This window comes from Dromiciops gliroides, chromosome 1 (assembly GCF_019393635.1).
Source record: "Dromiciops gliroides isolate mDroGli1 chromosome 1, mDroGli1.pri, whole genome shotgun sequence".
In the NCBI taxonomy this organism is placed as follows: Eukaryota; Metazoa; Chordata; class Mammalia; order Microbiotheria; family Microbiotheriidae; genus Dromiciops; species Dromiciops gliroides.
This window is the reverse complement of record NC_057861.1, coordinates 515009009-515034860: the sequence shown is the minus strand read 5'-3', so window position 1 is coordinate 515034860 and position 25852 is coordinate 515009009. Positions and strand designations below refer to the sequence as shown.

General features: G+C 37.8%; 1 protein-coding gene across 1 annotated transcript in view; it reads right to left on the bottom strand.

The window, feature by feature from the left end:
• Positions 1-1203: 1203 nt before the first annotated feature.
• The window catches only part of PRDM6 (PR/SET domain 6), a 162424-nt gene continuing 137775 nt past the window's right edge, over positions 1204-25852 (bottom strand). The window contains 5 exon segments of the mRNA XM_043979048.1: positions 1204-1318; positions 11731-11910; positions 25651-25697; positions 25700-25741; positions 25744-25850. Coding sequence (XP_043834983.1) covers positions 1204-1318; positions 11731-11910; positions 25651-25697; positions 25700-25741; positions 25744-25850 — 491 coding nt within the window.

Below are 25852 nucleotides of genomic sequence, written 5' to 3'. Positions count from 1 at the left end.
CCTTCTGATCTATCAGTCTTTAAGGAAGAGAATTAGTCAAGAGCCTGAGGAACTGGGCAGATAGTTCTCATTAATAAAATGAGCTAGTCTTTGTAGCTCTGACCTCTATAGTTTAATGCAGCACTCTTGATGACCTATTCTGTTATTAGGGATTGAGCATAAACTCCAGCACTCAGAGAATAAATGAGAACACAATTCAATACCTCCACAGACTTTGAGGGAAGAAAGGATCAGAAGAAATAATGAAAGCTTTGAAGGTTGAGCCTCGGATTATCTGGGCCTCTGCAACCATTTTAAAAAAGATACTTGAAACCTAACATTGGACATTTGGCTTCACATTGACAAACTTTATTTTAGAGTTTTATAAGCTAAAATGTTACTGAAAACCAATTTCCTTTACTAGTTGTTTTGGAACAATACTATCGTTTTTATGGAGCTCTGCAGTTTTTAAATGCCCTCATTATCAACAATATCCTGACAGGAAAAAAATAATTCCTCTGTCCCTTGTCCCTCTCTCCCGCCCTTGAGTTTTACATAATTTTCTTCTTTTTCTGGGCTCTCCTGCGAAAAGACCAGGATGTTGAGTGAATGGAGCCATGTAAAAAAAATGTGGAAGAGGTGAGCATGGAAATCATAGAAATGAAATGTCCTTTGTTCTCAAGTTAACACTGCTTAGTAAAAGTTCTTGCTTCTGTTTCCAGAGGCCCCCTTCAGGTGTGATAACTGCTACCAGAGCCAGCACCTCGCCAAACCAAAATGAGCCAGCAGAAAGAAGGACTTTACATCTGGGTCCATTGAGTCATGCCACTAAAAAAAGTACAGTGAGAAATAAGTCCATGTGCATTCTCAGTCATAACTGTGGGCAGAAGAACCCATAAGATTCCTCACTTTGGTTCTAAATAACAATTCTTTTAAAAGCTTTTAGAAATAAAGCCAATACATGGTGGGACTAGGAATGTTAGCTGTCCCAGGTTACTTGTCCACTGAAATCAGTCTCATCCCTAGTCATAAATAAATAATTTCTTTCCTGGTCTCACTTCCATGCCAGGATCAATATCTCTTAACATCTTACTTATTTTATTACTGCTTTTGGTTTTCTGGGGCTGATTGAAAGTTGCTCAGAGGAAATCTTTGGTTTTGCTTAAGTGTCCGTGACATTTAATCATGACTTTCCTTGCAGTTTAATTCCAACCAGTCAATCAGTTAATCCACTTCAATTGATTCTGGGCTCTCTGTTATTGGCTTGCACTCATTGGGCATCCGTTGGTGTCGACTCAGCTGGGTGGCCTGCGTGAAGCTCCTCTCACACCTCTCGCACCTGGTGGAGGCAAGAGAGAAAATTGAGACCAGGGAGCTGCTCCTGGGGGGTGATGGGCTTTGTCTCATCCTGCCTAATCAGAACAGACACTCCAAAGTGGCTTCAGATTTTACCGGCTCAAGAGGTTTAATTGGTGGCTCCTTCCAAGGCCTTGATGCCTATGATGGGACAAGGCCTGTCTGATTCAGAACAGAGGGATCTGTCAATAGGCAAGGGGAAGGTGATTTCTCCAGAGAGGCCTGTCCTGCTGTAGCTCTGATCACTGTCAGTTCAAATAGATAAAGAACAAAAAGAGATTTTTAGGAGTGAGCCATCAAAGAAGCAGCTTGTCTGCAGTTTTCTGCTCTGTAACCCCAAGAAGAAATTGATGACAAATAGAATTTCACCTTCTGCTAATTTAAAATCAGGATTTCAACTTCTGTAAGTACAGGAGCCCTAGGGTGATCATCTCTTAGTTTGGAAAGAAGAGGCAACACTGCATTTGTTTGCAATGCTGTGAAACCTGAGTTGCTTTTTGTACAAGTCCCTCACATTAACACAGCCCAACTTTACTTTTGTCAAAAATACAGCATTTATATATTTTAAGGCTTAAAAAAAAGCCAAAACATGTGGGTCCCTAGGGTTAGTTCACCTTCCCCAAGAATGCAGAACAAATTGATGGAGTGAAAAAATGAGGTTCCTCTTCTTCGCAATGCCTCCAGTCCCTATTTGAAGTAAGAATATCATCTAGGAGAATTGGTGGTATCCCATAGCAAGGAGCTACATAGATCACTCAGTCTTTGTTCTAGCTTCACTCAGTTTAAATAAGTATATGTTTGCCTTCCAACACCAATGCCCACAGATGGATGTAATATTTTACACACAAAGAAGCGAACTCATAGGCAGTCAGCTATCTTGTGATCCACAGCAGTGCGCAGTGCCACTATTTACCCATGTGCATAACCAATTATCAGGAATGGTTGTCTTCCACATTTTAGCAGCACTCCTTCATGATCACAATTTCTCTTCCCCAAATCTTCAGAGAAAAAGAAGCGACAGGTTATTTCCCATTATCCACTAGTTGAAAATCCTACCCCTGTTTTCTGGTGCCATGTGTTCTGTACACTGTGAATGAAAATCTCAACACTAGAATCATCATGATGAATTTAGACATTTCCTCTTCCCCCACCAGGGACAGAGGCAAACGACGCTCTCAGCTACCTGAAGGGCATTTTGCTTTCTACTCTTCTCTAAATTATAGGTGTTCTGCCACCAAAATAATTCTTTGTGAAATTTAGACCAAATATTTGTACATAGTTTTGAAATTTTTACATAGCTTTTAATGAGGAATTGGGTGTTTAGGCGTTAGAATTCTTAGATTCTGTATTCATTCATCAGGGTCCCTGCACCTGCTGAGCGTGTCAAGTGTGCATAAGTTGTGTTTCTTTGATTGTCTTTCGAGGCTTATTTTTAGCAGCCTGCTTCACTGTTAAAAACTGCACTGTGATCTTGACAAATGTAGAATGTCAGCTTTAATGTATCAGACCTATCAGCTCAATGAAAATAACTCAGAAGTATTGATCACTTAATGATTTTTGGTGTATTCATTAACGTCTCTGTGCAGATCATCCTCCCTCCAGAGCTTCTGAAGTGCTGATGACACATTAGTGTATTGCTGATTGTTTATTAGAAAACTGATTAGTTACTGGATTAGTGTGTCAAAATATACTACCTTTCATTGCTTGACAAACTTTCAAATTATTATATTCCTTTTTATCATGAAGGCACTTGAATCAATTTCAGTGAGAGGATTAGCTTGGACAATTATGAAGCACAGCACTATACCTAACCTGGGATTTTGGTTTTCCAATACTGTGGGTTTGAATATAGAGTGTTTATGGAGTAAGGTGTTCAGGATAACACGTATGGAAGAAACCATGTGGCGAGGTATCTAACCATACTTTCTAGACTACCAGAAAAAGGGAAAGAGCTAATCACATAAGTGTAAACTCACTGGGTCCTCAGGTTCCATCTAGTCCAGTAGTTCTAAGCTTGTGTGTGTGTGTGTGTATTTCACAGGCCCAGATGGCAGTCTTACAAAGCCTATGAACCTTTCTCAGAATAATATTTTTAAGTGCATAAAGTAAAATACGCAAGATTATAAATTGACACCCATTTATATTGAAATGAAGATGTCATATTTTCCCATACAAGGTCACAAACTGCCGCTGAAGGGGGCTAATAAATATTTGTATGCTGGTAAACATTTAACAACTAGCCATCCTAAAGGGAAAATATATGCACCCAGGCCTTTAAGTTTAATTTGTATTATTACTATTTTGTACATCACTTTCTTTAGGCTAGACAATCAACAAAACAGTAAATCAAGTCCTTATTTATGCATTTGCCAATTTCCGAGGTGTAAATGATTACACTAAAACTTTTACAATCAGCTCACTAGTTGGTTAGAGCTGGCTCTAACACACCTCTGGGATTAGTTTAAGAATGTCAGATCTATACTAACTTCCTCATTTTACAGATGAGGAGGAAACTCAGAGTAGCTTTAGATTTTCCTCAAGTGTAAGTGTAACTTACTTCTGCCCTGGCGCCATGCTGACTAGTAAGAGTTGACTACATCCTGCCAGACTCAGCCCCCCAACTGCACTTCACTGCCATCTCCCCCTCATGCCACTCTGATCCTGCCCCCACCCAAATGGACCTCCAGCTCCCATGCTGGGGCTGTGCTGACTGGTGAAAGCTCACTTCATCTAGCCAGCTCCAGCCACCTGACTAAGCTCCACTGCCACCTTCCTTCCATGCTTCCTTACATTTATTCTTTGACCCCTCTCCTCCTTTTGCTATGGGGATATTAATCAAATCAACATTAATAATTGCTTCTGGAAAAGGTGAGTCAATTGATTCTACTATGGCTCTACTCCTGATGCCTATGATTTCATCTTTTCCTGACCACCATACCCATATATGTGTTGTTTCCCCTATCAGAACATAAAGCACTTTGATAGCAGGACCTGTCTTTTTATCCCCAGTGCTTAGAATAATGCCTGTCACATCATAAGTACTTAATAACCATTTCTTCCTTTCCTCCTTCTTTTTCTTCCTCTTTCCCTCCTTTCTTTCCATCCTCTTTCCCTTTCTCCTTCCTTCCTTTCTTTCTAAATTTCCAACTTGCTAAATTCCTTCTTAAGTATGTATGTGCAAAGAAAATATAGTGGTAGTTCTCAAGATGTTCTCAATGATCTCTTAGAGAGATCATTGCTAAAAAAAATCCTCTAGTGTCATCTACATGTCTGCTCCCTTAGAAAGTGAGCAAGTGAGCAGAAGGTCAGAAGATGAGTAGAAAAAGTTGCTGATTTAATTTGCTTTACTGGAAGATTCACCTTCTTGGGGTGGGTAAAGTTCTAAAAAATATCAGGTGATATAGTAAATATTTTACATCAAAAATCTGCATAGTAAAAGGTTGGACAAAGGAAGTTATGATCTTCTTGTATGAGAGAAAGTGCTCAAGTTAAATGCTTTGAGGGGTAAGCTGGTAAATGTTTAACAATTGGCTCTCTGGGAAAAAAAATTACTCATGATACACTTTAAGTTAATCTGCATCATTAGCATTTTTCCTTCACTTCTGTATGTCCAGAACAAGAAACAACAAGCTACCATTCTACCATTGTCTGTTTTTGTAAATCCTGAAAGATGATCAGCAATAAATCATACCCAAATTTATAATGCTCACTGGTTTCCAAAGTATATATGTTCACCCTGAAAATTTAACAATCTCTCCTGTAGGAGCTGGCTCTAGCATACCCTTAGGTGTTCATGAGTTGATGGAATACATCTCTTTCTCTGATATCATCATTTCACAAATTCATAATGAACACTACAGGTTAAAATCAGCCCTGAACTGGCCAACTAATCCTGATCAATTTTCAAACCCAGGTAGATCTGTCCTTGTATTTCATACCAGTGTGATGGGATGAAAAGGAAAAGAAGATGATGTTAATGGAAAAGCTGTTGGAGGGAATGGCATGTTCTTGAATTTTTTCTTGTGCACTCCACAGATAAGAATGGCATGTGAGTGATGTATTGCATATTCTGGTTTGGCTTGCAGATGGCAGAGTTTTTGACAGTGAAACCAGAAAGTCCTAAAAATGATAGCAAAGAAAAATGAAATAATCTTGGTTCTTGACTTTGTATCAGACTGAGAATCATAAGTAAGACTAGATTTGAGCTCATTCTTCATTTGAAAAGGTGGCTGTTCTGTTTCAGTGAGTCAATAAACATTTATTGTCTACTGTGTGTCAGACACTGTGCTAAGCATTAGGGATACAAAACAGAAGCAAAAGATAATCTCTGCCCTCAAGGAGCTTACAATCTAGTGAGGGAGACAACAACCAAACAAATATGTACAAACAAGATATATACAGGATAAAGGGGAAATAATTAAAAGAGTGAAGACACTAGAATAAAGAGGTATTAGGAAAGGGTTCCTTGTAGAAGATGGTATTTTAGTTGGAATCTAAAGGAAGCTGGAGAAAGCAGAAGGCAGAAACAAGGAGTGAGAATATTTCAGTCTTGGAGGATAGCTGGAGAAAATGACTGGAGCCAAGAAATAGAGTATTTTATTCATGGAATAGCAAGAAGGGCAGTGTTTATAATTATACTCCAAGGATTAATGGTGGTGGCTTTCTATCCCTCTATCCCTGCCTCCCTACACACACACACACACACACACACACACACACACACGACCACATACATGCACATAGACCTCAATTAATTTTACTAAGGTCAAGACACCTCAGTTGAGGTAATCACAGAATCAATCAATAGACTTGATTATGTTTTAATGTGAAAAAGTTTAATCTGTACTATGATCCATTTATCAGGTGCAAACTACTCTCTCAAGAAGGAAATATCATGAATGGTTATCAGTATGAGTCATGCCTCTGGGACCTATAGATAAAAAAAAAAAAGCCTGTTTCCAGTGATTCAACAGTTTGGGAGTAGGAGGAATCTAGGCTTAGGCTTGTAAAGGAAGACTCCTTAACTGTATCAGAAAGCAAGGAGGAAAGGACCTTTTCATTGAAGCTACTGGACCAGTAGTTTATTAGCACATCCATCGGGAAGCAGAGAGATAGACTAAGAAAGACACAACTATGAAGAAACAGTCACCCAAGAGAAGAGATAGATTCAGAAAGCCTAACACCTCATGGTAGAGATAAGTGATAGTTATGAACTTTAAAAAAGAAGCCAATCTTGGGAGGCAGCTGATCAAACTGTCCAGCAAAGAATTGTACCCAATAGAAGCTGTAGAAGGATCCTACAAAGAAACAGAGGATCTCTGGTAACAAGGGTTGTGAGTTCCCCATTAGCACATATGTAGCTTACACATATATCTCACAACTATCATACTCTAAACTTAAGCCCACTCTTCCCTTCTATGTGTTTATAGGACAGCGGGACCCAGACTTTTTTTTTTTTTTTTTGCGGGGCAATGGGGGTTAAGTGACTTGCCCAGGGTCACACAGCTAGTAAGTGTTAAGTGTCTGAGGCTGGATTTGAACTCAGGTACTCCTGAATCCAGGGCCAACGCTTTAACCACTGCGCCATCTAGCTGCCCCCGGGACCCAGACTTTTGTGGGGAATGTTTTGTACCAACTCATCTTACAATAACACCTTAGGACATGTCTTTGCTAAAAGTGAATTCACAATTCACTTATTGGGGGTTTTTTTGTTTGTTTTTTGTTTGTTTGTTTTTGTTTTTGTGGGGCAATGGGGGTTAAGTGACTTGCCCAGGGTCACACAGCTAGTAAGTTTCAAGTGTCTGAGGCCGGATTTGAACTCAGGTACTCCTGAATCCAGGGCCAGTGCTCTATCCACTGCGCCACCTAGCTGCCTCAATTCACTTATTGTTAATGCTCACTGGTAGGAAGGCTAATAAGCTAGAGTAACAATATATTAAGAGCTTCCTTACTATCAAAGGTAGTTTAGGATTTGCCTTTTGCTAGAAAGAAGAGAAAAAATGGTATATTTTTATAATTCAAAAGGGAAGCTGCAAGAATGCTACACTTATACAACATATTTGTCAAACTGAATAGAATACTACATCTAGCCCTGGGTCAAGGGACCAGCAAACAGGTAGGTAGTAAGTAACTCATTGCAAGTTTATTTATTTGTCTCTGATGTTTGAACCAAATATTTAAGGTATAAAATATTAAGGTAAGTTATTATCTTTCTGTGACCAAGATAGAGATGAACATTTCCTTGAATGAATGTATAGCCTGACTGCAGATTCCAAAGGCAAAAAGCATCAAACAAACCACGTGGAATATTTTGAGGTTTGCTCAGTTATAATGAAGAGAGAGAATGTTGTCTTCAGTACACATTTTCTCTGAGTTGCAACTACTCATAAATAGTTATATGACTAGCTAGTTCCCCATGACCTTTTAAGCCTACATATCCTTTTTTCTTTCTTTTTTTTTCTTTTTTACTTTTTGGTGGGGCAATGAGGGTTAAGGGACTTGCCCAGGGTCACACAGCTAGTAAGTGTCAAGTGTCTGAGGCCAGATTTGAACTCAGGTCCTCCTGAATCCAGGGCCGGTGCCTTATCCACTGTGTCACCTAGCTGCCCCAGACCTATACATCCTGCAAAATAAACCAAGGTCTTTGTTCTGATCTTTTCATTTTGGGTAAATTGCTATTCATTCTTGATAGTACACTTTAGGGCCAGGTTTGGATACTGTGATCTACACGAAAGACCTATAATGTATAATTAATAACAATAATGACACACATTTTATGGGACTTTACTATTTATAAAATGCTTCTCCCACAATATCCTTATGATTTGGGAAATGCGTTCTTCAGTAAAAGTTGATATTTATTAAAATGCAAAGCTATAGCAAAGCAATAAAAAGAAGTCAGACCTCTTGACTTTAAATATCATCCCTGGTTAGTTACCTAGATTTTTTGTTTGTTTTTTTTTTTTTATAATCTTCGTCAACTTTCCAAAAATCGCTTTATAGCAAAAGTCTCCTAAGAAATTTCAGCATTTGTTTTCACCTGATGCCCTATATGGAAAAGCCCTTGCCCAAACAGAGAAACAGAAAAGAAACCTGATTTTATACACATGTACATACATATATACATAAATACACACATATAGAAACAGCATGGCTTAGTAGGAAGAGGGCCAGCCCTGGAAAGAGAAGACTTGGGTTCAAGTCTTAACTCTGACACACCCTAGTTGTATAAACAAAGGCCAGTCATTTAATATCTCAGTTACCCAGGAAACTTTCTAAATCTCAGATGAGTTTTTGGTCTGCAACAATAGAGGGAATTCTTTACATTGATGAAATCAAAGGCTTGGACCCTCCCCACTGCACAGGTACATGTCCAAATTAATATACTGGATACCCAAGAATTACACAAATTATCAGAGATGTACACACACATGCATGTAGACACATATATGTATATGTGTACATATACATATGTTATGTGTGTATGTATACACACACACATACATAGGTAGCAGAGACAGCCTAATGGATAGAAAGCTGGCCTCAAAGTCAGAAAGATCCAGGTTCACATTCACCCTCTGACCTATACTAACTGTGTACCCCTGGGCACGTCATTTGAATTCTTTTTTTTTTTTTTTTTAGTGAGGCAATTGGGGTTAAGTGACTTGCCCAGGGTCACACAGCTAGTAAGTGTCAAGTGTCTGAGGCCGGATTTGAACTCAGGTACTCCTGAATCCAGGGCCGGTGCTTTAACCACTGCGCCATCTAGCTGCCCCATTTGAATTCTTAATGCTCTCAGAATATAAATTGTAATAAGTTAAAGGGAAGATGCCATCCTTCATCGACAGAGGGAATTTCCTTACCCTAGAGTTTTCTATACTTGTGAAATCACAGATCTAGTCTTTATCCCTAAAAATACACATATACAAGGCACACTATTTAAATGTTTCACCTTTTCAAATGTAGTTTTTTTTCTTTTAAGATACAGTCTTGGAGTCGATCCCCATTAGCTGAATAAGTAAAATGAAAGGTTATTATGAATTCCATTTTGCTGACTGCTCTTCAGTGGGAATTTTTTCAATGTTTTGATTTGTAGGACAATGTGGTGACCTCTCTGTAGTATTTATGAAATCTAAAAGGGAATGTGTATCCATGAACTACATATGACTGTCTCAGTGCTGCTTAATCTTGAGATTATATAGTATGGATAAAAGCACTTAACTTTCCATTTTCCTTATACAAAGGTGAATGGTTACCTAGGAGGCTCTTCCTAGGCATGTGGCATAGCATCAAGGAAAACTACAAATAGAACAAAGATATCTTGACATGAGCAATATAATAGAAGAAAAAGAAATCTGCTCAGTATATCTGGGCCTGGCTAACTGGTTTCCTTTCACCAATTAAATCTCAATCTCTCAATCAATTTCTCTCTCTCTCTCTCTCTCTCTCTCTCTCTCTCTCTCTCTCTCTTACTTCTACACACACATACACACAAATTTTGAGAAAATCCCCATTTGATGAAATCTTAATATGATAAATTAAATTTAAGCAAAAATGTTAAATCTATTGGAAACATGACAAAAACAGGCTGTTAGGGGGGAAAATTGAGTGGAGTCAATGAGGTTACACATAAGTAACACCTTAACATTAATAGAAATCTATTTTCCATTTTGACCCTGAAACCTCTTCAATTAATTACTAAAATCTATTTACACAGCTACTAGATAAAAATCAATCTGATTCCTAGCACCATATTTGGTTCTTTCCTGTGAACTGCTTTTTAAAAAAATATCTTGACTCTGAAAGGCCCAGGTGCAGAATACTTAGGTGCTCCCTGGCAGATCTTACTCACAAAGCTCAATAATCAAAATCCTGGAAAATGTAAGATTATCACCATTCTTAGCCACAGAGGTGAGTCAGAATTTGTGACTCTTTGATGGCCAAATACATGAGCTGTCCAAGACCAAAGGCATTGATAAATTCCACATTGGAACAGGCTGAATTGCATCTGGTCAGCGTCTGGCCCATTGTTCTTTTTATGGAATCCAAATAATACTAATTGTCATTGTTTTGAATTATTAATTAATACCATAAATGAAACCAAAGGAAGAGGGAAATGGAGAGATGTTACTGGGTTAAAAGAAAGTACTCTGTCCTTCATAGTGAAAAAAGCAAAACAAAACTAATTTTTTTCTTTCATTTCTCTCTCCATTGGCAAACAACAAGGACATTTGGGGGCCAAATCAGTCAGATTTATTCTTATCCAGGTCATTGTTTGGTCTCAAGCAGAAAATAATACCACTCCCTGCCACTTGGTCCAGATATTAAGAATGATACATTATTTAAAGAGTCTTGTTAGTATGGTCCTTCTTCTTGACTGAGACTGAACATAAGGATTAATCTTCACATTATCTTACACAGTATTAACCTTGCTTCAATTCTTTAGTTTGTCTCTTAGTAGGGGAACTGATACAGGATCCCTACACCCTTTTCCTTTTTCCTTCTTAAAGAAAAAGTTAAGACCAGAATGGGAAATAATTGAGAGATTCAAAAGATTTCAAAACAATAAAGTACTCTATCCATAGACAGTAAGAACTGTACCAAGGATTCCTACAACCTTTGTCAAAGCTAAAATTTTCATTACATGGCTCTGTCTCAGCTAAAACTAAAATTGTTCTTTGAGATGCTCTTTGTCTGCTAATGTTCAGGTCCACTTTTTCTTGCATCACCAGAAACCCCCACAAGGACAGTGATACTTCTTGTTTCTGGTTTTTGTTTTCTCATCAACATAGTAATTTTGAAGCCCTAAAAGCACACTGAATGTACAGTCACGGTATATGATTTAAGGTTAAACATCAGGAAGCATGATCAGTCTTTTGCCTACAACCAAGTACCTTCGTACATTTGAGGGTGAGGGAAAGTCATTCACTAGATAGCTTAAAGAAAATTCTTCCCTTTGAAGCTCTTATTCAACTGTCAATTAATCACAAATATGTTTCACTAATGGATGAAGAGAATATGCCTCAAAGGACTTTTCATAGCTTCTCCTCTTGAATTAGACTCAAAATTTTAGAACTTGGAAGGGACTTAAAGAAGTTGTCTTATTTGAAGGTAAAGTGAACTAGCAAAGAGGTCCAGTGACATGCTTATAGTTTTTAGCTATTAAGTGGCTGAACCAAAACTCTAAACCAGATGTACAGAATTTCATTAGCTTGATATTGCTTGAAGAAAATACAATTCTTCTCAGATCTGGATTTTGATCTTCCAAGTGCCTTCACCACTAGTTGGTTGAGATAAACAGTATGGTGCTGGGGACCCTCCCTTTTTTCCCTACTCATGAGAGAAGCTGCTAGAAATAGGTGAGAGGGGAAAATATCTGATGTCTCAGTTACTTACTTGAAGGGTTTTTCTCCAGTATGAGTTCTGATATGGTTGTTGAGGGTAGTAGCCCCAGCAAAGGCACGACCACAATAGCCACACTTGAAAGGTCTGTCACTGGAGTGGGTAACCACATGGTTCCTCAGTTCAGAAGGCTGGGAGAAGGACTGGGAGCAGTGACCACACTGGTAGGGTCTGAAACAGAGACACAGCCTGATCATTATTGTCTGCTTCAACAAAAGGAGGAGTTCCTTACCTTGTAAGAAGGGGCCAAATCTTTTGACAGCATCCCTAAAGTTTTTTGACTGTGTATCCCATTTGTGAAAAATTTCTGTGCACTCATCTCTAATATAGGAATATTTGTTTATTTATAAATTATATGCATGTATTGCTCTACTAATAATAATGTATGTTATAAAATGTGCACTAAAATGGCAATGAAAGATTGAGATAAAATGAAATAATGTTTTAAAATAATATTTTGGTTATAAGCTGTATTAAAACCTTTTGCTCTCACTAAATAATAATAATGGTACTTTTTAGTGAGAGAAATGTGATGGTGAATACCTCATTATTTCTGCAAATCACTTTGTGATTTGAAGGCTTGGTTGGAAGTTTAGTTCATTTCATTATTTAAATGGTTGTCATAGCTAGCAAAGATATTTCACAAAGATATATAGATCCAAAAGGAAGAAATGCATCATTGCTGGTACTTACTAAATCACGGTACTCATTTTTCCAATCTCATCCACTAATTATGCAAAGGTTATTTGTTGAAATGCAGCTAGTAAGTTTATATCTTCCCTGACATGTCATTTGTTTTTATAAACTAATTGGAAGGTGTTGTATTTTTAGATGTTTAACAAAAAGTTTCATATTTCACTAATGTTCTTCATTTGGAAGACTTTTAATCAAATTAGGAAATATTTTAAAGTGGGCAGATATGAGAGGGTTTTTTTAAATAGGTGACATACTTGTATAATTTTCAGGAATCCATAGTGGACAGAGTTAAGTATCCAAGAGAAGAGGGTGGTCAACAATATTAAGTACTACAAAGAGGTCAAGAGAGATTAGTATTGAGAAAAGGCTATCAAATTTTGGCAATTAAATTGTTGATAATTTTTAAGAGAGCAGATTTTGTTGGGTGAAGAGTCAAGAGGAGAAGGAAGAGGAGGAAGAGGAGGAGGCTGAGAACCTTGGAGACTGGTGATGCCCTGGAGGGAAAAGGGAAATTAGGAAGAAGTGTAGATTTGGGAGGCCAAATAATGAAATGACATCTGTGATGCACATTGCAAACTATTTATCCTCTGCTTCTCACTCTAAAGGGAAAAAAAAAGTGTTTGGGCAGTCTTGCTCATTAGCCAGTATTCCAGAGCACAGATTCTGCCTGCTGAGGGCTTCTACAGGAGCCACAAAATTATCTGGGGAGTAGGGTGTAAGGTCTCTTGGCAGGGGTTTGGGGTAGAGACAAAGAGGAATCAGAGCTATTATGAGTGCCCAGTCCATCCAGAAAGCATGTGATGGTTTTGTTGTGTTGGAGACAATGAATGAAAGAATGAATGAATATGCATTTATTAAGCCCTTACTATGTTCCAAGTTCTTCAGTTACAAATATAAGCAAAGACAGTTCCTGTCCTCAAGGACTTTACATTCTAATGGGAAAGGACAAAAAAGAGGAATGAAGTACAGGGAGGAACTCTTTGGAAATAGACTGACATATCCCTTTGGAGAGCAGGTCCTAGAACTAGAAGGGGTTGGAGCTGGCAGTGAGAGTACACATACATGCAACACCAGGGGTCTGGCAAAAGATGCTATAGAATAAAGAGAATAAAGAAAAGTGAAGCATAGCAGTTCTGGAGACAAAAGTGACAGAAACTGAAGATAATATGGCCAGAGAAATAAAATACAACTTTATTTTCCCTTTCTAATTCATTGATCACACACTCCTGGCTAGTTCCCCTTGTGGGCCAATTCATAGCCATGGCTCCCCACTTTGGGGCCTGGACTTAAAGAATGAAATACAGAAAGGATTTTAATCACTAGGTGTCTATTTTTTATTATGTAGAACATGCCTACATATGCCCTTTAAGGTAAATTAATTTCCAAAATAAGTCAAATTTATTTCCAGTGCTAACAATATGCTGCCAAAATTCATTTTTAAAAATTTCCAAACAAAATTCATATGTGTGGAGACATATATGTTTGATCGAGTATAATGCTGAAGAGAAAGATTGGGGGGGGGTCAATGACAGTTAAGTGACTTGCCCAGGGTCACACAGCTAGTAATTGTGAAGTGTCTGAGGCTGGATTTGAACTCAGAGCCTCCTGAATCCAGGGCCAGTGCTTTATCCACTGCGCCACCTAGCTGCCCCAGAGAGTATGCTTTTAAAATGTCTTATATTTAAACATGGTTTCAGAATTGAATTTTAGGTTGATTGTTCCTTTTACTAATTAACAAAGGTATTACTATAGGAGGCTTCTCCCTGAAAATCTCTGTTTAACTCAGAAGTGAATGAAGATATGTAGCAAGTGCCACCATTTGCCACCTAATAAAGGGTTAGATGGCATGCTTTTTGCAATGGTATGACTTTTCTGAAAAGGCCAATGGAAACCAAATCAGAACACATTCTTCTTCACCACCATCATTACCACCACCACAGCTAGCAACTATGTAGTACTTTAAAGAAAGTAAAACACTTCACATATGTTAACTCATTTGATCCTCACAACAACCCTGTGAGGTAGGTACTATTATTAACCCTATTTTAAATGGGAAAACTGAGGCACAAAGATGTTAAGTGACTTGCTTAGAGTCGCACATCTAATAAAATGTCTGAGGCAGGCTCTGACTCAGGTCTTCCTATTGTGCCACCATTTTGGTTTTTATAAAACAGATTAAATGTCCAATTCTATTTTTAAAATTCTTTGTTCTACTTATTCAGAAGCCAGTGAATTACATGAAGTCTGTTGAGTTTTCTCCTTTTCTAAAAACATGTCAAGTAATTCCACAACAGGGCTCTAATTTGTTTAACAAAATTTGGTTAGGAACGTCAGAATTATGTCTGGAGAGATATCCTCAGAACTCCATAGAATCCTAATTTGTGGCCCAGTTTTCTCCATCTTCACTTATACAGCCAAGGGCCAAGGCAGGCTTAATTGTTCCTCTTAATAAATGTGTGAGCTCAAATGGCTGGAAACCAAAATGAAAGGCAGCAGACAATGGTGACCAAGCATGTACAACAATTCAATTAAGTGCAAAATAAAGTGTACCCTCTCATTTGTCAAGTGAACTGCTTAATTGCGGCTACTTGCATCACTGATCACAAATACTATTATTTTACAGTGCTTCAGAACACTGAGCTCTGACCGTAGAATTTTTTAGCCTGATTAATAGCCTTGGATTAGTCAATAGTTCAATTCAATGCAATTTTAATTACTTCCATTTGGAAATCTATCTAACTGCTGTTCTCCATCAAATTTCAAAGGAATATATATGTAAAAGTTGTTGGTGAGAAGTTTATCAACCTTGACAAATTGTGCATGCCTTTTCTCATGACCATAATATATCTCTTTGAGCTCACTTATAACTGTATGAAGTTGAAAATGGTTTTTAATGCTTTAATCTGTTCTTTGTGGTCATCATTAACACAAAAGTCTTGAATTGAAAATGAGTATTTCTTAGAAACCATGTGTTTAAAATGCTGTTTAAAATTACGAAAAATTTCAACCTGAGAGAATGTATTCATATATGCTATGTCCACTGACAATTGATTTTTTTCTAATACTGAAGAGGACCATTAACATTATTAGCCTCTGGTTATCTATTTTAATAGCTACTATGATAAACAATAAACCATTAAATATAAAACCAATTTATCTTTTTTTTTCCCAAGGATGCTGTCAAAAGTTTGGTTGATTTATTTCCAAAGTCAATCTAGTCTTTGTATGTAAATACTCAAAAGAAAGCAACTGAAAAGAAATCTAAGGTGATCCTGGCTGTCAGGGAGAACTGGGTTATTAGCCTATGACTACACTGAGAAATTACTATTAAGATCTGGAGAAACTAGCCATCTTGTAGTGTGAAGAACCTAATGCTGGTGAACCAGTAACTAGCAAATAACCTCTCTAGATCTTGTTTCAATATGAATGAATGAATGAATGAATGAATGAATGAATGAATGAATGAATGAATGAATGAACATTTATTAAGCCTAAAATGTGATGAACACTGGGGACACTAATACATGCAAGCAAGAAAGCCCCTGCCCTCAAGGAGATTATGTTCTAATGAGACAGCATACATAGGGAAATGATGATTTGGGGTCTCCTCATTGTACTATGTCTATACTATATGAAGCATTTACCGACTTTACTACTGTCTAGGATCTCAGGTCATATAACTGAATAGATCTACTTTTTTATGGGATATTATTATTTTAATTTTTCCCAATTAAATGTAAAGATAGTTTTTCAACATTCATTTTATAAGATTTTGAGTTCCCACAATTTTTGACCTCCGTCCCTGCTTCCACTCTCACCCCTCCCCAAGACAGCAAGCAATCTGGCATAGGTTATACATGTGCAATTCGTGGTTAAACATAATTTCAACATGAGTCATGTCATTGGCAAGAAGAAACAGAATAAAAGGAAAACACACACACAGACACAAAGTGAAATAGTATTCAGGGACTCCAGAGTTCGTTTCGTCTGGTATGTGGAGTGACATTTTTCACTATGAGCCTTTTGCATATCTTGGATCATTGTATTGCTGAGAAGAGACATGTCTATCACAGTGATCATCAGACATAGATACAGTTATTTGGGTACAATGCTCTCCTCTTCTGCTCACTTCACTAAGCATCAATTCATGTAAGTCCAGGTGTTTTTTTTTCTAAAATTGACCTGTTCATCATTTCTTATAGCATAATAGTATACCATTACATTCATATACCACAACTTGTTCAGCCATTTTCCAATTGATGGGTAATACATCAACATCTAATTTTGCCATCACAAAAAAGAGCTGCTTTAAATTTTGTACATGTAGGTCCTTTTCTCTTTTTTTATAATCTCTTTGGGATACAGACTTGGTAGTGGTATTGCTAAATCAAAGGGTATGCAGTTTGCCCTTTGGGCATAGTTCCAAATTGCTCTCCAGAATGGTTGAATCAGCTCACAACTCCACCAACAATGCATTAATTTCCCAATTTGGGGGTCTACTTTTTAAAGATATTATTTATTATTTTCAAGTCATCTGCATATACAAGACTAGCATTTCATTAAATTGATATTCTTAAGAAAATAATATACACATAGCAGTTTTCAACAGAAGCATCTCATTTGACTGCTTAAATCTACTTTTATTTCCTACTGCAAATAAAATCACTTTCTATTTTTTTCTTTCCCTTATTCTGTGTGCTTATTGTGGAATAAATACAGTAATTCTACATGAGGGCTCTGTTTCTTGCCTAAATAACTGAATTTCACTAAATGAAAAATTATGCAGTGTTTTTTCCATTTCATATTAAGCATCTTTCTCGCCTCTTAATGTTCAGTTTGTAATGGGAGAAATAGCTCCTCTCTGAGTTCTTGTGGTAACTGCTGCCAAATATATATTTACCACAACACAGAAATTATGGAAGTAAAAGCCTAGGTTTTATTATTATTTTCAAACATAGGTTGGGGCTTCAGAAAAAAAAAACAACCAATTATGAGGATTCTGACAAAGCTTATTATAGGAAAAATTATGTCAGAGTGATAGAGAAAGAGTTCATTTACATATTGCAATCTTGCATATTCCTCATAAAAGTTAAAAAAAAAGATCCCAAATCCCATATTTTCTTCAAAGTTACAAAAGTTCAACAGACAATCATAAACAATCGTAAACTCATACATCCCCTAAGGAAACAAACCACATCAAACAAACTCTATAGGTAAAATAAGTCAGGTTACAGATTAAACTACATTTAGAGGTTGATTGAGAAGGAAGATTTACATGTCTCCAAGGAGTCAGGGACAATTGAGATTTTTCCTCTGGCTTCTTATCTAAGGAATGCTAAAGGCTCTAAGTTTTTGCATCCCATGTTTTGGTCAGGTGAGGTTAATACTAATCAAAAGTTGCAATAGGAATAAAAAGAAATTAAAATTTCCCTTAACGACTTTAATTTCTATTTTCTGCACACACACTTTTCTTCCTTTTCACAGATGCCATTTCCATTGCACAAAAGTTCAGAAAGAGCACTTTTTCCAGCTCATGAATACATATTCATTGTCTTCCTTAGAATTTGGATGGTTCCTCTCCTTTTTATGTAAAGAAATTACTAAGGAATAAACCGGGTCCAAGTTAGACTATAACCCGGCTTCCATTCTGGTACGGGTTTTGAGGAGAACAAGGACAACCACACAGTTTTCGCCCTTCCTTGGCATTATCTGAAACTGGCTGCTCTCTGAAAAAAACTATTCTGGGGAAATGTGCAACTCATTTGCTTTAAGTCTGTAATTGGTTTGGTATACACATACGAAAAGGATGGAACATTTAACAACATTCACTTTGGTTTGGTTTGAAATTTTTAATCTCCCTTTGATATGTATTTCATGGCATGAAAGCCTCCAGGATAAAAGATGTTCAGCCGGGGCTACATTCGCTCCTTGCTCCGTGAAAGCTAGTTCCAGTGCAGATCTCCCAGTGACTTCAAAGGGAGCTCCACCCTTGGGTCACTGCTGGCTGTGTGCAGTGAGAAAAGAACATAGCTCTATCTAAGGAGAAAAATATTTCAGGAAAGCTACAGAAGGGGTGAGCCAAAGGGCTTGAAGAAAAGTGCAGTCTAGGAAAAAGCTATCGTTGCTCTCTAAAAAAAAAAAAAAAAAGATACCCAGGAGGGAGAAACCAGTAAAACATAAAGATGGCTATATCCCATTCCCTCCATCTCCCTCCCCTATACCCACCCCTCCAAAAAAAAATTATGGTGATGGATAAATTTCCAGATTCTCCCTCCAGGGGATTTTTTTCTTCCCTCTGCATATTTTATTTACTGGCTTACATGATATGAAACAAAGACTAGACAGCACAAATGTAAACATCCGATGATATTCTAGAGGAATCTCCCCCTTTGTTGGCCGCATACCACACTGAATTACCACACGCAACCAACCAACAGGCATGGGGGTCGGGGCGGGGGGGGGGGAAGGGGGAAGGAAGCCAAATTTAAAAGAACAGTGATTTTAAGTACTGCTCTGGAAGTGAGGGGGAACAAAAGAGAAAAGGCGATTGTCTAAAAATGATTCACTGTGATTGAAGGCTTTTGGTTGCTCCTTTCTAGAGATTCCCAAATGGGATCTGAGAGATTTCTGAAACAGAAAAAAAAAAAACAGAAGAGAAAAGGGAATTCTTGGTTCAAACAAAATTGAATAAAGAGAACTTTAGCTGGGAAATGAATTCATGGGAAAGATCCAAGTTTAGGAAAAATCTCTAACTCAAATATGGATGGACTTCAATTCCATCTTCCTCCCCTGTCTGGTATTGTTTGAAAAGAAAAAGAAAATACAATAAGGAAGAAACGTTTTTGAAAACTTACGTAGTTTCAGGAAAGAAATATGATGAACATGAACTTGGAGCCATCTTGAATAGTTCTGTGATTGAAACTTGAGGCAAGGGTTCCAATTAAGAAGGGATTACAATAGTCCAGGTGAAGGGGATAAGGACCTAAACTAGGGTGGAAGTTGTATGAGTTGAGAGAAGGGAACAGTTGGGAGAATGTTGTGGATGTAGAAATTAGCAAGCCTTGGATGGATATGTGGAGGAGGGAAGGAAGGAAAGCATTTATTAAGTACTTATTACGTGCCAGATACTGTTCTTAGCCCTTTACACATTTTATCTCTTTTGACCTTTTCAAAAATTCTGGGAAGTAGGGGTTATTAATACCCCTATCTTATAATTGGGAAAACTGAGGCAGACAGAGATTAAGTGTCTTTCCCAGAGTCACACAGCCAGGAAGTTTCTGAGGATGAATTTGAACTCAGGTCTTCCTGACTCCAGACCCAGCGCTGTACCTCTCTGGCCACTGTGCTACCTGGTTACCTCTGGAAGGATTAGTTGCTGAAGATAACAAGTCTGCAAACCTATCACCAGAAGGATAATGATGGGGGGCAGCTAGGTGGTGCAGTGGATAAAACACCAGCCTTGGATTCAGGAGGACCTGAGTTCAAATCCGGCCTCAAACACTTGACACTTACTAGCTATGTGACATTGAGCAAGTCACTTAACCCTCACTGCCCTGAAATAAATAAACAAACAAACAAAACAAACCAATAAATAGAAGGATAATGATGGTCTCAACAGCAATAGAAAAGTTTAGAAGAAGGAAAGGTTTAAGAGGAAAGATAATATAAAGTCTATGATACAGATCTCAACGTGTCCAAACCTGCCCAGTCTATGTGATCCAAAATTAAAAGTGAGGTTTGCATCAGAGTTCTAACTCATCATTACCCAAAGAGCCTGCCGGCTGAAGGTTGCTCATTGTACTCAGAAGGTGATTCGGGGCAAGGGATATGGAGGCTGGGCCAAGGAATTTTGTCAATGGAACCAGTAAAGCTGGTTCATGACTGTCCAATGGGTAACTTATAGCTGCCATGAAGGAATGGCTAGTTCAGAAGAGAGAAAAGAGGGAATGTTGAGAAAGGAAGGGGACAAATATTTATATGTGCTGTCTTTTTTTAAACAAATGCCATCTTATTTGATCTTCACAACAACCCTGTGAAGTAGGTGCTATTATCCCCATTTTATAGATAAGGAAACTGAGGCAGAAAGAGGTTAATTGACTTACCCAATTACTAAGTGTCTGAGGCTGGATTTGTACTCAAGCCTTTCTGACTCCAGGTTCAACACTCTAGTCACTGTGCCACCAGCTGCTGAGAAATTGACTAGCAATGGGAGGGGAGTTGAGGAGGCAGAAAGATAAAGGGAAATGGGACTGTGTTGGACACAAGCCCCCCTATGAGGGAGGTTGAAAGGTGACCCTTCTCTCCTCCAGAGAGGATGGTCACAAAGCTGCCTCCTTGCAGTTATGCCCACATAGCCCCTCAGAGAGCTGAGATCGTCAGAGGATGCTTTTAGACCATATGTATATCATATCACATCACAGGTTCTGCATTTGCAAGTTTTTAAACTGATAAGCAAGGTAAAAGGCTCCTATATGCTAACTGTCTAGGAAAAGAGGATTGATACAATTGATGCAAATCAAACACCAGCTTTGACCAAGTTGAACTCTTGGATGTCTCTGGGCATCTGTACATAAGCTCCATGAGAATTTTTTTTCCTGAGGCAATGAGGGTTAAGTGACTTGCCCAAGGTCACACAGCTAGTAAGTGTCAAGTGTCTGAGGCCGGATTTCAACTCAGGTCTTCCTGACTCCAGGGCCGGTGCTCTAACCACTGCACAACCTGGATACACTCTCCATGAGAAATTAATAGTTTTCCTTAAGAATCAGGTAGGTAGTACTTAAGAGTCAGAAGATTCAAGCCTTAGCTCTGCCCCACAGTAGAGTTATTTCACCTCTTTGGGACTCAGTTTCCTCTCCTATCAAATAAGGGAATTGGACTAATTTTCTGTGACTCTGTGATCTCTTATATAGCTCCTAAACCATCTGTATTCATGGCAGCCAAGATTCTGGAGTTAGGGCAGCTAGGTGGCACAGTGAATAGAAAGCCGGGCCTGGAGTCAGGAAGACTCATCTTCTGGAGTTCAAATTGGGCCTCAGACCGTTACTAGCTGTGTGGCCTTAGGTAAGTCACTTAACCCCATTTGCCTCTGGTTCCTCAGCTATAAAATGAGTTGGAGAAGGCAATGGCAAACTATTCCAGTATCTTTGTCAAGAAAACCCTAAATGGGGTTGTGAAGAGTCAGATACAACAGAAACACCTGAACAACAACAACAAAATTGTGGAATGGGGAAAAGGCTAATCAAGGATGCTAATATGCAATTGAAATGTCTTAGAAAGAAATGGTGCAGCTATGTTTGAAGAATAACATGGTCCAGGCCACTGATAACACAGGGAATACCCATCAAATGAGACAATGGACATAAAGCACTTTGTAAACCTCAAAGCTCTACACAAGTTTTGTTGTTTGTGTTGTTCACTTGTTCAGTCATCTCTGACTCTTCATTACCCCATGGACCATAGCATGCCAGGCCCTTTTATCCTCCACTATCTCTCAAAATCTGTCCAAGTTCCTGTTAATTGTTTTCATGATACTATCTATACATCTAATCCCCTGCCATTCCCTTGTCCTTTTGCCTCCAATCTTTCCCAACACCAAGTCCTTTTCCAATGAGTCCTGCCTTCTCATTTTGTGGCCAAAGCTTCAGAATGAAGTAATAAATTAAATTAAATATTAAATTCATTATGCAGCTCCAGCTTCAGCATTTGACTTCTCAGTGAATAGCCTAAATTGATTTCTTTAAATATTGACTGATTTGATCTCTTCACTGTCCAAGGGACTCTCAAAAGTCTTGTTGTGTACCACAGTTTGAAAGTATCGATTCTGTGGCTCTCAGCTTTCCTTATAGTCCAATAGCCATACGCTGTTACTGGAAAAACCATAGTTTTAACTATACAGACCTTTGTTGGCAAGGTGATGTCTCTGTTTTTTTTTATATTCTGTCCAGATTTGCCATAGTTTTCCTTCCAGAGAGCTGCAGTCACCATCTGCAGTGATCTTTGAGCCCAAGAATATAAAATCTGACACTGCTTCCATTTCTTCTCCCTCCATTTGCCAAAAAGTGAATGGACCGGTTGCCAAGATCTTGGGGTTTTTTGCTGTTAAGCTTTAAGCCAGCTTTTACACTCTCTTCTTTCACCCTCATCAAGAGGCTTCTTAATTCTTCACTTTCTGACATTATACAAATTTTAGCTGTTATTATTTAAAAAAAACTTTAATTTTCACCTGGTCCCCAATAATTAAAGTTGATTTGATACTATGATTTGGGGACCTTTCCATCATTAGTAGTATACATATATGACAGGGGTTATTTTTTAAGACATCAAACATTTTAAGCTGTTACAAAGACCAAAGTTTCTTAATCTTTTTTTTTATCATGGTCCCCTTTGGTTCCCAGTGAAATCTGTGGACTCCTCAGAATATTTTTTAATTCATATTTGAAGGAAATGATGTATTTCAGTTTGTCATTAGTGAAAATAAAGATGTAATTTTTTTCTCTCCAAGTAGATGGGCCCCCTGAAATCTATTCCCCAAAGGGTCTATGGACTCAGGTTAAAAAACCCTGATATAGATGATATGATATAGATGATATCTGTGGACTCCTCAACATATTTTTAATTCATATTTGAAGGAAATTATATACTTCAGTTTGTCATTAGTGAAAATAAAGATGTATTTTTCTCTCTCCAAATTCATGGACCCCCTGAAGTCTTCACAACCCCAAAGGGTCTATGGACTCAGGTTTAAAACCCCTGATATAGATAATATTGAATAATTATTACCAGGTCCCCACAATCTAGAAAAGTGATGAATGTAGGGAATAGGGTGATTAATTTGGTCATTCAACCCTAGTCAGAGTATTTGCCTGAATTGTATAAATATATAAATACAAATAAAATAAATAAATATAAAGTAAATAAATATAAATAATTGTATAAATTCTCCATTTTGCTTAACTTTGAATGCCTGGTAACTTTCTGTAAGAATCAAACAAATCATGGGTCTAGTAAAGTTCTAGGATCTCAATTTAACCTAGACTCTGGCCTCTAAGTGTAAATTATATTTGGTCTAATTGTCTCTTCCCATGGCATGCTACTTTGAAACTGTGTATTTTTAGTTGGCTAAAGTTTTTCTGAAAGTTTTAAATTAACTATTACTAATTTTATAACTATTATTTTACAGCACACATATCACAGGAATAGAAACCTTAATGCAAATCTGACTTCACTAAGTAAATTATAAAACCAGAGTCTGGCAAACCTCTATTTCAATCTCTTTTGATTTATTATGGTTGTTTTCATCTCTTTATAATACAGAAAGCATAGAAATATGTTATGCTCCACATTAAAATGATTCTATGTTTCAGAAACAAGATTCTTCCAGCTTTAATTTCATTTAATTCACCTTACTTTTAGTTAAGCAGTTAGGAATGGGTGTCTACAGTGACCCTTAGCCTATTCCATCTGAAGTCACTTGATCTCTTAATCAAGTTCGTAATGGGAATCTTGCTTGAAAGTATCTTTCCACTGGGAAAACTCCCCAAATACAAAATAAGACCAGGAGGCTGCAGCTACACCTGCAGTCATTTCACTGGAAGCAGATGCAAGTGCTTTTAGAAACTTTTGCTTAGTGAATCGTACTGCATCCTTATTGGATTGAAAGGAAAACACTTTCAAGATGGTCATACCATTTCAACAGCCAAAATACATGGGTAAAATGTATGCAGGGGCTGGAAAATGGTTTCCACCATGGGGTACCTCCTCGTATAAAAGTGACAGGATGGAGAAAGGTTTTTGACTCAGGCTTATGTTTTAACGTTTCCCAAAGATCAAAATATGGTGTTTTGATCCCAATGATTTGCTATATTTATCTTTCAGGGCAATTTTTTGGCTGCTCAACATTTGCCTGTCAAATGGTACCAACAAATACATGTACGTGGCGAAAATTAATGGCTATTTTATGAATAGAGTTTACCAGTGAGACATATGAGAGGAGCCATAGGTTAACTAGGTTTCCCTACCCATAGCTCATAATCCAACAGTGCAGTAACCCAGGGGATTGAAAGAACTAATTGCTCACCCTCAGAAAGTAAGCCTATCTCCACCCTAGATCTATAAGGAGAATCTTCTTGAGACTTGTAGAACCACAAGGAGAAATTAGGCTGATTATTATATCATAACAAAATTAAATCATTTGTAATTTTTTTGTAAATTTGTGTCAAAAGTAGAAAAGAAATCAGAGCTCTTGCCTCCTTACCCACTCATGTTTGCCATGGGGAAATATTTTTCCACTTCTGTAGTCTGGTTACATCCACAGTGATTTTCCAGATACTTAGTATTTTTAGTCAAATCTTCATCACAAATAAAGGAGAGATAAAACACAGAAATCCTTTCCTATTGAATTAATTTGATTTTTGTCTTTTGTGATGCCAGCTATCAAGATTGTCGAATAAACCAGTTTTGATTCATAAATAATGGTTCCATTATATCTACCGTGCCACCGGTCAGAGTACCTGAAATTTTAATTCACTTGTTCAGCTAAATTTCATCCTCAGTTCATGGCCATAAAATTCCTTATTGACAAACTTTCAAGCCAACTTTGACTCTGAGGTATCTAGTCAACATTTTTCTTCTGTGTGGATATTAGTTTATTGAATAAGTGGCATCTGTTTTCCTCCACATCACTGGGAGAGGAGGTATTTCCTTTTGACAGCTTTGCACGATTTATGGGTTTGCATGCTCTGAAGAAAAATAGTACTAAGCAAAAAATTCCAATTCATTACCTCTCAGTACTTAATTAAGCTCATACACATTGCACACTATAGGTGAACTCTGAAATGACTGTGACAGCAGCACAGCAGAGAGTTATATTATCTTTGTAAGACAGAGAAGATTTTAACTGTCTTGACCTCATTTTTCCATCTATGAATTTCATAAATTTTCCTTCTTTTTTTCCTTCATCTTACAACTAGTTGTATGGAACTGTTTGAAAAACAAGCCAAATTCCTAGTCACTTCCCCCTAATCTGTGAACTCAACCCCCAAACTGTTTTTATAAACCACTAAATTAAGCAATGACCATTGCTGTCTCTGACGTAAAGGTGCTTCAGTCATGGAATGAGGTGGAAGATCTGTTCACAGGTGGTCTGCTTTGAGGAAGGGGAGCAAACAAAGCTAAATTTACACCAGCAAAATGGTAGGCACATGCCCAAATTTTACCTGTCGGGGTGTCTGGGTGCAGACGTGCAGCTGTAAAAGGATCCTCTGAGTGGAATGTCTTTAAAGCATTGCCCACTTTTCCAAAGGTGCCAGTCCAGCTAAACTCGGAGTTGAGTTGGCTGGTTGAAGTTGGGCTTGCAAGGACTGCGCGGTTTTTTACATTGATTTGGTTAAATCCTGACTCGATGGGTCCTGCCTTATCAGGA